Below are 12,233 nucleotides of genomic sequence, written 5' to 3'. Positions count from 1 at the left end.
CGTTTGTGAATGACGTTTTGTGTGTTTTGGCATGATTTTAACTCCATACACTTGAACGCAACATTATACGTGCACCAGCGTACTGACGTCACCCACTCACGTAGGACTTCACGCGCTAAAATACATTTCCGGGTTTTGAAAACGAGGGAGATTTTTGCGGCACCAAGCCAAAGAAATGACCGTTTCTGAAGTATGCCAAGTGCAGGCTGACAATGCACGGCTGAGAGGGAGGTGTCGTGTCGTCCTCGCTGTTTGAGGAGCCCGCGCACGTCTTCCCCCACCGATCGAATCATGCTGAAAGGCACACGGCTTCAACATCGTTAAGGTATATAGACATTGTAATTTGGATATACTACTGGTGACCATATTCAAATTAGCAAAAGATTGTGGCCAAAATATAGCAAACTTTACAGACCACATCGAGTACATTCAAATGATTAATTTGAACGCAATTATTCTCTTTGTTCATGTCATGTCCTCTTTCAACTGTCAATTTTTTTATATTTGAGTCCAACGTGGGTTCAAACTTCGAGCTCATAGCGTGGCAGGCTTTACGTTCTTAAAAAAATCTGCACAAGAAACAAGATAACATCAATTATTATTCATTTATATATTTACATAGTTCATTGAACATAACTTTGATTCATTCACATTTTGCTTTTTAGTAACATTAACTTATGTATATTAATTATACTTTAGTAATTGTAAAATGTTAAACCTTTATTTTTACTATTCCTCTCTGGCTCATTTGAATGAAATTGTATTTTATTTTTATTATTCAAGTTTTATATATTGAAAGGTAATTGTTAAATTGATTTTTAAAAAGATTATTCTATTAAACAATGATGAACATTTACTACCACCAAAATTAATAAATACAATTTAACAAATACTAAATAAAAAAATTGGTACAGTTAAGTACCGATATTGATTCCCAAGGTACCGAGTATTGGAAAGGTACCGATTCAAATGTGAAAGGTACCCATCCCTAGTGCTGGGCCTCAGTGGCATCAGTTTTTTCCGGTCCTGATCGGTTGGTCACACCAGATTTTGTTCTTGCCAAGTTTGACTAGCAAAACACATCTAACGATTTGAATACATTTTATTAATCCACATTTCTTATGCGTATGGTGCATTTTATTGCAATGTTTAATGTTTTTGTCACATATTAGAAAGATATTATGGATGTATATACAAAGTAAACCAAATGCCCGGCCTGTCACCACCACCCCGTTTTCCCATCCCACCGCTGTATCGCCGCGGGCATTTTCGTAGTGAATTCTCCACAGGCCACTCGAGTGGCGGTGCTCCGGCATGGCCAGCAGCATCCGTGCGGGTAGAGTTAATAACGTGTGTCCGATTCATTTAGGATGAACCGTCCGCTTGTCGTCTGCGCTTAACTCTATCGCGATGACTCCACATTGAAAGATTCCGCATCGCTTTTAAAATCAAAAGACGGACATTGGTGTCAAATTTAGGCCAAGAAATTCCTCATTTATTATCTCAAAGTATTCTTTCTATCTATCCAGTAAGATACTGGCACCAGCCAACACATTTTAATCTCTGTCTTTAATCACCCTAACCTGCTTCACACCCTAACACTATCAGCTCTGTCGGGCATTATAGTCGCTAGCAAAAATGGCTTTGGATAGTATTGTGTGAGAAGGATTACGCTAAAACTGCCATATTAGTGGGTCTTCATCTCATTATTTGAGTCTCAATTTCAGCAAGAAGTGGTGCGCTGATATGGTATCACTGTGGTAGGTCTTTGAAGCACCCACTGAGTTTTGTCTGAGTAGATTCTGAGTTGTTAGCTGGTCTGTGCTTACAGTCGCTATATGTATGCTAACACTATCAGCACTGTGGAGCACTCCCTGAAAATGAGTTAGTCAGTTTTTGTGTATTAGCATTTTTAGGTGTATGCAATATATGTATTAACTGCGTTAGCGGGTCTGCGCACATATTTGCAAGACAATTCACTCAGGCGATACCCACACATTAGCGGTTCATGCTAGCAGCATGTTGCGATATGCTCAGATCGATGTTGCATTGGATTGCATCAGATGTGTGCTAATGCTAATGCTAACCTATCTTAGCTTGTAACAACTGTTTTTTTGTTGTTACTGCTATAAAGCAACATTAGTCTGCATGCATATTCAAATCTCAGGCAACGCTCATACTTTAGCATCTTGGCAAACAAACCCCTAGCAGACTAAGATGCTAATTGCTCGATTTAACATCGCCATTATTCAGTAAGATTGCATCAGATGTGCGCTAATGCTAACACTGATGCAGCTCGGTGAAGTTTTATTAGTGTTGCTTGTCTGTGTGTTGGAGAATTCTGCAAAAACTGCTACATTGCACCAATATTTGCACCTCATTTGTCTCGAGTGACGGCCACATGTTAGCGCCCCAGCTAACAAACCGTTACCAGCCCGTGGTGATTTATGGGGACCTGAATGCGGCGTTCATCTCGTTAGCATTTGTAAACGTTGCCTGAAACGGGCTGTTGTTCTTTTATGTATTTGTTTACATTGGTATGCGACATGCATGTGCTGATGTATGCAAAGGTAAACTCATAACGAGCCGGCGATAGGCTACGCTGCCTCAATAATAAGCCATAAATCACACCACTGTCACACCTCGCTAGGCAACAACGGCCTGCGTGGACATGGCACCGACGTTAAAGTCAAACATTTTCCAGGAACAAAGCAAGGGGGAAAATATTGTATTGTTGAGAGCCAAAAATTGTATTTCCATTATTTAAATACAATTTCCTATATTAAAAGATTCAAGCCTAAATAAACTCCAAACTATCAACCCCAAACATGTTAATATCTCTCAAACTCACAGGTTACAACAGTAACCTTTAAAATAAAAGGCTCACAGATGATTGAATTTCCATAAAATGTAATTTTTTTTAACTTATACGGTGTTCCCTCACTTTTCGCTGATGATACGTTCCAATACCACCAGCAAGAAGTGAATTTCCGCAAATTAGAGGTTGACATTTTTTTTTTTTACGATCCCACACACGGCTCCGCGTGTTACACTTAATAAATGTAAATTTTAGCATGCCAAATGTAAAATAAATACCGAGCTGCTGATGACGGTTTTCTTTTTATTATTAAAATGGCTTATCTTAAACAGAAACATTGGTCACAATTGAAAATCCGCAATAGAGTGAATCTGCAGCGAAGTAGCGAGGGAACACTGTATTTTCTTTATTAGTTAGAAAATATATTTTTCATTCATGAGAAAAAATATTTTGGGGACTCTAAATTTGTTTAAATTTTATCTTTATTCAATAATTTTAATTACTAAAATCTTGAGAGTGTTGTGGCTCTGTGATTTCTAGTAAAATTAATCTGATTGTTGTTATTAATATTGGTCCAATTAAATCAAATAAAAAATTCATGTTACAATTGAAATCAACAAATTACTTATGGATTCATTGATATGTAAAAAAATAAAAATAAATCCAGATATTTAAATAATTATTTTAATATAATTTTACATAAATTGTAAAAACATGCAATAACATATTTATAAATGAAATTTGATTAATTATTTTTGCTTTTTGAGTATGATTTGTGTTTGGGCCTTTGATTTGCTGTTAAGTTAATATTGTTTTAAATTAATTTGGTATATAAAATTCACTGTTACTGTGTAATTGAATATGTTATGTTGCTGGGCTCTCTGTGTTTTTTTCCCCTCTGTCTCGCAGTGCCTGGTTAACGAGGGGGGCGTGTCCCCTTGCGCCGCACCTGTTTCGCATCAGTCATTAGGACTATAAGAGAACTGAGTTTCCAAACTGCCACTGTCGGATTGTTACTCCGCTTGCTCACAGCCACAGCCTAGTGTTTCTCTGTTTCTCTGTTTCTCTGTTTCTCTGTTTCTCTGTTTCTCTGTTTCTCTGTTTCTCTGTTTCTCGTCTTCGCTACTTGTGGCTCTAAAGCTCTCGTTTTGGTATATGTACGTTTTGCTGCGTCTTTTTTTGTTCCCACCTTGTGTGGCGCGTTTTCATAGCTGTAGTATTTGTGTTGATTTCTTGTTTTTGTGGTTTGTAGCCTTCGGGTATTTTGTGTTTGTGTTACTTCCCTTGCTTGCATTTTGCAAGCACCTTTTGTCCTGGCTTTCGACCAGCGCTTTGTGTTTCTATTCACGTGTTTTGGTGAATAAACCACTGGCCCTCTCCCTCTGTGTTCTGTGATTCTGGGATCCACCCTCTGGTCATACCGGAGACCTAACGGAATATAGTTTCATTTTACTTTAACATTAAACAAATGTCTTAATTTGAAAAAAAAAAAAAAAAAGTTGAAGTAATGTTTTTTATTTAAACTTTCAAAATTGAAATCCTTTTTATGTTTTTCAAATTAAAAATGTCATTGTAGTTATTTAAATATTTGATTTAACTGACATTAGATTTGTCTTTAGGACTCTGTGTTTTGCTTTAAAAAGTAATAGTTTGCGTACATTTTTTGGTTGACATTTAATTTGAAAATGTATTTTAGTTTTTAATAGCTTTCAATTAATTTACTGATTGGCTGGGGGAGATCACATGTTTCCATTTCTCAGTAGTGAGCCTTGTGGCACCCCAATTTAACCTAAGTATGAATCCTTGGCTTCATAAAGACAGGTCTATTATGGTATAAAATATAATTTCATGATATTGAGTTTCTCTCCATCATCTTGAGAAGTTTACCGCCCAGCTACAGTTTTAGTTACATTCTACAAGAAAAGTGTACAAGTCGGTGAGAGTTGACTGTATGAGTTTTATAGGGTGCTAAGCAGCGGCTGGCGATGTTTTACGGGGTTGACGCTACTAACACAAGCGTTTAATCCGCACTGGGGACCCTGAACAGCTTCATCTCATCAAGAGTTAGACGCTTAATTAGCCCTCAAACGTACACGCCGACAATGAGAGGATCTGTCCACGTTTATTAAGGCGCCAATTAGCCTTCTCTTCTTTTCACGGGTCCTCTGGATGTGGAAAAAAAGAAAGGGAGCTTCTCTCGCCGCCTCCTTTGTTAGCGAGCCCGAAGGGGAAGGCTGTGGTTTTGCGTGGAGGCTGTCCGTGGTTCTGAAACACGACCAGCAGAACCACGGACAGCTTCCAGTCTGAGAAGATCAGAAGACACCAAGAGCTAAAGTTAGCGTCAAGCCTGCCAACAGGAGTGAGCGAGACAAGTTTGTCTTGGTAACTGGCAGGAACAGGGGAACGAATTAGCTGTACCTTTCTCATTCAGAGCACAGCACAAAGGCCTTCTTCTTAATTTGAAATTTAAAAAAAAAAAAGTCAAAATACATGTCACCACACTAATGTGACCATTCAGCAGTAAGTAGTGTTGTGTTCCTTGTGTATTACGTAAAACTGTGTTGAACCATCATAACATTTTCATTTTCTTTATGAGACCAAACGCATTTGAGATCACAGGCCACACCAAATGGCAAATCTAAAATTATTAAATACAATTTCTCACTAATACGACCCCATTTAAACAAGAAATCGCCACTTCAGGACGTTCGAGTATAGGGAGGGGGTTACACAGGAATCGTCCTCCCAAATTCCTGAAGATTTGGTGTTGACATATTTTTCCTAATATGCTGGTTGCTATGGACATTTGAAAGATGCAAGGACCAAAACATTAAACCCATTTTTCTCAAAACTAGGGATTTCAACCTGCCAACATTAAAATTGCTGTAACTTTGGCAATTTTTGAGGTATGTCCATGTATTATATATCTTTGCAAAGGGAATTAAGTGTAGAATTTGCATACAAATATCTAAATTTAGATTTTTTGACAGATGATGACTGTTTTGCCCGAGTCAGTCACATATATATATTTTATTTTTACTTTCCAGGGGGCACGACTGAGAAAGTTCATCCAAAATGGCCACTTCAAACCAAAACGGCTGATTTCTTGCTAAATTTTGGACATTGGTCCTTAAGATATTTTCATGCATCTTGTCATCATAAACACCTACAGCCATTTTTGATTCGATGTTTGAAAGTGCTGCAATTGGCTGGCAACCAGTTCAGGGCATGCCCCGCCTACTGCCCAAAGCCAGCTGGGATAGGCGAGCGGTTCAGAAAATGGATGGATGGATGGATAGATGGGTGAAAGTGGTGTTGTGGTTATTTTTTTTCAGGGGCCAAGACTTGAGTGATTTCACCCCAAAATACTTTTTCATGCGTCAACATGTCTACCCCATTTTGGGTTATTAGCAAAATTTCACCCAAAATGGGCATTCTTCCCCAAACTTTCCAGGGGGCACTAGCGAGGGCTATTCGTAGCAGGCGGGAGCAGTCGCTGCACTCTCATCCGTCATTCTGGCGAATGCTTTTGAGGACAATAAACCTGTAGCCGTGGCGTGGCCGACGAATGGAGACGAAGTGCGCTGTCAGCCGGCTGCGATTTATGATCCCCAATTTGGGCGATCTCCCGCACGGAAATGAGCACTGATAAAGCGTGATTAATCGTCAACGACGCCCCCGCAGACGCGCCCCAAAACTGCATCCAACGCACGTTTGTGTGTTTTTTTGGGGGGGGGAGGTGGATTCCAGCAGCGCGGTGCTTTCACTTGCTACTCGTAAAATGCAGCTTCGTCTATTTCTGCCGAGTCCACCCCGGCTGGAGGAGTCGAGACCACTTGAAAAATGATGCGCCGATAAATCAGGCGGCACCGCCCGGCTGCAGTGGAGAAGCGCTCTCTTCCTGATTTATGACATCGTTTGTGTTTGTGTGTGAGTATGCGTGTGTGCGGGAATGTGCGTTTGATGCTGTGTCGATGGCCGCTTCATTAGGTACACAGTCCAATCGCATCCGATAGAAGAACTCCATCCTAAACAGTTTTAGAGGCTACTCTCTTCCACTAAGTATGAGCACTAGGAGCTGGAGATGGCGGCTTAAAATTGCGTCATCATATTTCAAGACATTTTGCCTTCCGTGACCACGCTTGCAATTCCAAACATTTGTATTTCAAATCCTCATTGTCCCCTGATATGAATGAAAAATGCCATGAATCCCTTCCTGCCACTTTCAAAAATGATTTGAGGAAAATAGTACTTTATATGTGTCCTTTATTAGAACATAAACTACATGATTAAATAGAATATAAAGAATTAAACAGTTTGTACATCATGATGAGGACAACACGGTTCCTTCTGGTGTGTGCAACTTGGCCACCGGATGGCAATATAACACAGACAAACAAAGCCACAACATAAGTCAATCTTTGCAGGAGATAAAGAAAATATGACAGTAGGAAGGGCTCAAGGTTTGTGTTATAGCACATAGATGCTATTCGCTAGGCTTTCTATAGCATTTCCTATTATGTGCTAGGGTTAAGCTAGCAGACTTTGAGGCAAAGGGACGGCTCTAAGAGTTATTTGTTTGCTATCCTGTTTGTGAGTTTTCATTTTCAGAACCAAAATATTAAAAACATTTTTTTTTACAAGCACAACAACTTGTTGTATGAAACCGACATTGCATTGGATGATATTAGATGGTGCACCTAATGAATTGCCCGGTGTTTGCATCTAATTGTGAGGGCGCGACGGCGGGGTGAGGGCGGGGTCAGGCGGACGCGGCGGGCACATAAAAATGAGAGACGAGGGCTTGTTCCCGTCACGCCGGCTTATTTAGCGTCCGAGCGTAAAGCTGCAGAGGGAAGCGACAGATTTTAGTCTAATGAGCAGAAAGGAAAGGCGGTCGTTAAAAAGCAGCGCCGCCGCCGCACGCTCAGCACTTCCTCCAAATGAAGGCGGCGCGCGGCCTTCATTAAAATGCAAAAGGCTTCATCCAACGTGCGCTCGTAAAGATGGCGGCAGCGGTGGAAAACCCCACTGAGCTCATCCTGCGTAAACGGCGGCGCCTTCTGCCAACAAGCGCTCGCCGCATTTTTCGCCTTCGGAAAAATCAGTCTGATGCTCTTGGCCAATCTGGATGCGAGGGTTAGGGTTTCAAATGGGGTCAGGACTTACAAAAAAAGGGTTTTAAACCTGAGTTACAGTTTTAAATAAAGTTTAAGGGTTCAAATTAAGGTTTCAAGCTGGATAGGGTTTCAAGTTATGGGTTCAAACAAAAGCTAGCATTTTTAAGCAGAGGTTCAAACTTAAGTTAGGGTTTAAAACAAGGGTTAATGGTTTAAGTTAGGATTTCAAGTAGAATTACACTTGCTATTTTGGTTGAAAATTTAGATTTCACACCTTATTGGGATTTCAAGTAAGGGTTAGGGTTTCTAATTACGGGGAATCATGCCTGCATTAGGTTTTAAAACAAGGGTTAATGTTTCTAGTTAGGGTTAGTTAATCCTGGTTTAGTGTTTAATATCAATATCAGGCTTTCAAATTATGATTTGAAGCACTGATTAAGGGTTTAAATTAGGGATTCATTCTTGATTATGGTTTTAAACATGAGTTACGGTTTCTAATTACGGTTTCAAGTCTGTGTTAATATGTAAAACAAGGGTCAGGCCTTAAATGAAGGCTTTTAAGTCAGCGTTAGGGTTTTCAGCACAGGTTTTGGTTCCCATTTTAAAATTTCAAGCGTTGCTGAAGATTCCAGTGTATGGCTTCAAGCCTGGGTTACGCTTCCAAACAAGGGTTCCAAGCCTCGGTTAGGGTTTTAAATTACGAGTTCAGGTTCCTTTGTTCAAGTTTAAATTTTGCTGCATGAGTTTTGGGTTTTCAACCCTTGATGAGTGTGTGACGTGGAGTTCCCGGTCAGCGCTTCTGTCAAGGAAATGAGCGTTTGGCCCTCACTTGTTCAAGATTTAAGGTGGGATGCCCCCTCCTTTTTCCCCGCACTGGTCCAAACCAAATCTTGATGGCGATCTCTCTCATCTGCTAGCCGCGTAAAAGTCAATCTTACGCCGAGAGCAAATCCGTCGGCACACGTTGGTCGTGTCATCCGATAACGCGCCAGCGAGTGATCTTCAAATCTTTTTTTCAGTTGTATTTTTTGCACATGACGATGCAGCGGAGACTCTGAGGGGGATCATCCGCCCACACTGCTTATCGAGGCGCGGGTCCGGGCAGGATTGACGGGAAGTTGCGTGTCGCTGACTTACCGGCGTACAGCTCGGGACCGTAGACGGCGCCAACCACCGGGTTCAACTTCCAGCCTGCTCACACACACACAAACATAAAATCAATCAACAACGACAGCGTTTACTCCAACACTACCAAAATCTGGCTACAAACAATGGGTAGACTGTCAAAACAAACTAGGGTTCAAGTTTCCAAGTAGAGTTTTTAGACTTTCAAATACGGGTTAGGGTTTCAAAGTTGAGTTTGAAGACTAAAACTACAGTTTCAAATTTAAGTTGAAACCAAGGGTTAGACTTGTCAAGTAGGGTGTTGAGACTGGTATTGGTTAGGGTTTCAAATAAGAGTTTCAAACAAAGGTAAAGGTTTCCAGTTCGGCTTTTAAAACTTGACTTAGGGTTTCAAACAATGGTTAGTGTTTCAAATTTGGTTTTCAAACAGGGGTTGATGTTTCAAATGACTGGTATTAAAGATTCAAACAACAGTTGTGGTTTTGAACATGAATTGGAGTTACAAGCCAGGGTAAGGGTTGTGACAGTTTGGTTTGAAAAAAAATTGGTTGCGATTTCAAATGAGGCTCAGGGTTTTATTTTAATAATGCTTTTAAGACTGACTTTTCAAGCCAGGGTTAAAGTTTCAAGTTAGGGCTTCAAATACGTGCTTCAAGGCAGGATAAGGGTTTTAAATAAGGTTTGAGTTTTAGATTGAGAGTTTGAAGCCTGGGTTAGGGTTCCAAACATCATTTAGGGTTTAAAACCAGTCTTGGTTTGTAGGACTTCAAGGATGGCTTTTAAATCTTGTTAGGGTTCGAAAGTAGGGCTTCAAGGCTCTGGTGTGTTGGAACTGACCGTTGGAGTAGGGGTTGGCCACTTTCTTGTTTGTCATCACTCTCGCTGTGGCGTTGTTCACCTGAACCAAAGAACAGAAAAACACAACAAAATGTTTGGCCAGATGCACAAATGACGTGAACGCAAGTTGGAGCATGCAGGCAAGCGACAGGCAGGCAAGAAAAACTCCACAAGCACAAGCACAAGCACACAAACCTTCATCAGAGCTGGGAAAAGAACAACAACGCAGCATATTCGGCTTTAACATGTTTTGGTCAAATTGCCTTATAACATGTATTCATATTTGTTTATCTTGTTCAATACTTTTCATACATACAGTATGCATACAGTAGAACATTTGATTGATTTAGCTACAGTAAGCTCTACATAATATACTATTATCATTCTAACGAGAATGAAGAGTTTAGTTTGAATAAACCATTTTATTTTTTGCATTAAGTTAGCTGTTTTTCTGTAATATTGATTCATTAAAATATATTTACTCCTTTTGATGATCTCAAATAATGTGGGAAATTAATGCAATACAAAAAAAATAAACTTATGTAATTCAATAACTGGCAATAACTGAATTATTAAACAAAATATTCTTAATACCTGTTCTAATTTTGCTGTTTATAATAAAGTTATTATATACTGTTCGGAATTTAAAAAAAAAAATTATATTTTTTTATTCCCACGTTTGATTTTTTTTAAATGTCTCCCAGGATTTCTTGTAAATGCTTTATATATATATATATATATGTATGTATTTTTTTAAAAACATGCATGAAACAAGTTCTGTTGCAAGCATAATAGAAAATAGTAAAAAAAAATTTTTTATCACGACTAATTACAAAAAATTGAGCCATTCATTTAAAAAAAAAATGTAATTGTTTGACTGCACTAGTATTTACACATCAAATTGATAAAATTACAAAAATGAGCAGAAACATTTATTTCATCAAAATTTTGTTGTAAATAAAAATTGTTAAAATTAAGTCAATTTTAAATACATTGATAATCGTTTCAATTTCAACAGAATTGTTTTTTTCAACCTCACCCATCAGGAGGAGCCCCACCTATACAATTTAAGGATTAAAAAAAAAAAAAAATATATATATATATATGAATAAAGTTTGCCCAGCTCTGATCCGGATGCACAACCATCACAAATACGACAGCAACTAACGTGCTAACAAACGTGCTTTGATTGACGACGTTTTTTCCCGCCAAGACCGAAGACGGCAACAATCTGGCGTCTGACGGCTGATAGCATGCACTCATCATGCATGCCGCCATCATCATCATCTTCATCATCAGGATGCTGTCGTGTTGCGAGGAACAAGACGCGTGAAGAAAAATAGAAAGCACCTCGATCTTGCGTCCCTCTACGATTGTACCGTTTAGTTTCTCCCGTGCGCGGTCGGCGTCTGTGCTCGTTTCAAAAGTTACAAAGCCGAAGCCCTGATGACGGTGGCGGCGGCGGCAGCGGCGGAGGGAGAGGAGGAAAAAGACACAGAAAAAGAGAAGGTGAGCAGCCATGGTGAGAAGTTGGCAGATTAATTAGCAGCAGTTAGCAGAGAGCAAAACACGGGAAAGAGGACCCGGCTGACAAAGTGGGTCCGGCTCGGCCCAATTAAAGAGGCGGAATGTCAGGAAAACAGGCGCAACGCTCGGGTAATTAACGACACGGCGTAGTCGGCGGAAGAGAAGTAGAAAAAGAAGACGTCTCGCAGCATTAGCTGTAAACATTGCAGCGCTAGTTGAGGTGTTGCGCTAATTAACGTCGGTTGAAAGTCAGCAAGGTGATGTTTGCGTCGGGCCTCTGGAACTCACTTTGAGGTTTGGACTTTGCCTTTTACGTCCAATCAGCAAACTTTAGCCACACACAATGATGAAAACTGGAAATAGTCACAGTTTAGTGTCAAACATTTGTGGAAGCACAAACGCAGAAACTTCACTGCCATGCTTTACACACAAACAATTCTGAAACTCTCCTTTTCGGCAATTTAGCGTCGTCTGTTTGTGTTGCCTCAAAGTTGCTAGCAATCACACAGAATCTTTCCAACAAGTTCATCTTTGAAGGAAATGGTTAAAATCTAAAATGTTTTTAAATCAAAATGGCAGATGTGCTGTGTCTTCCTGGACATGGCTTCTTGAGACGTCTTTGTGGGGCAACTCATCATAGAAATGTCAACCAAATTTCATGTTTCAAGTGAAAATAACTGGGGCTGAATAGCATTTTTTAAACTATATTTTTTATATATATTCTATTAAGTTTAGTCTCTTAAGCACTCTTGGAAATGTAAGGCACCTTAAAATGGCTAATTTAAAGCAGAATGGCAGACATCCTG

The 12,233-nt window shown here is 39.7% G+C and overlaps 1 protein-coding gene across 8 annotated transcripts in view; it reads right to left on the bottom strand.

Annotated features, from left to right (window-relative positions):
* Nucleotides 1–12,233, bottom strand: part of LOC144042917 (RNA binding protein fox-1 homolog 3-like) — a 396,743-nt gene that overhangs the window by 18,433 nt on the left and 366,077 nt on the right. For 6 of the 8 annotated variants that reach the window (XM_077556007.1, XM_077556006.1, XM_077556011.1 and 3 more), the window contains 3 exons: nt 11,251–11,343; nt 9,901–9,961; nt 9,076–9,129 (listed from right to left, as the gene is read on the bottom strand). In XM_077556007.1, the coding sequence (XP_077412133.1) occupies nt 9,076–9,129; nt 9,901–9,961; nt 11,251–11,343 (208 nt within the window). The remainder of the gene's footprint in view (nt 1–9,075; nt 9,130–9,900; nt 9,962–11,250; nt 11,344–12,233) is intronic. The other 2 variants (XM_077556009.1, XM_077556008.1) reach the window with 1 other exon arrangement.

This window comes from Vanacampus margaritifer, chromosome 2, assembly GCF_051991255.1.
Source record: "Vanacampus margaritifer isolate UIUO_Vmar chromosome 2, RoL_Vmar_1.0, whole genome shotgun sequence".
In the NCBI taxonomy this organism is placed as follows: Eukaryota; Metazoa; Chordata; class Actinopteri; order Syngnathiformes; family Syngnathidae; genus Vanacampus; species Vanacampus margaritifer.
The sequence above is the reverse complement of the archived record's forward strand: the minus strand, read 5'-3'. Positions and strand labels throughout refer to the sequence as shown.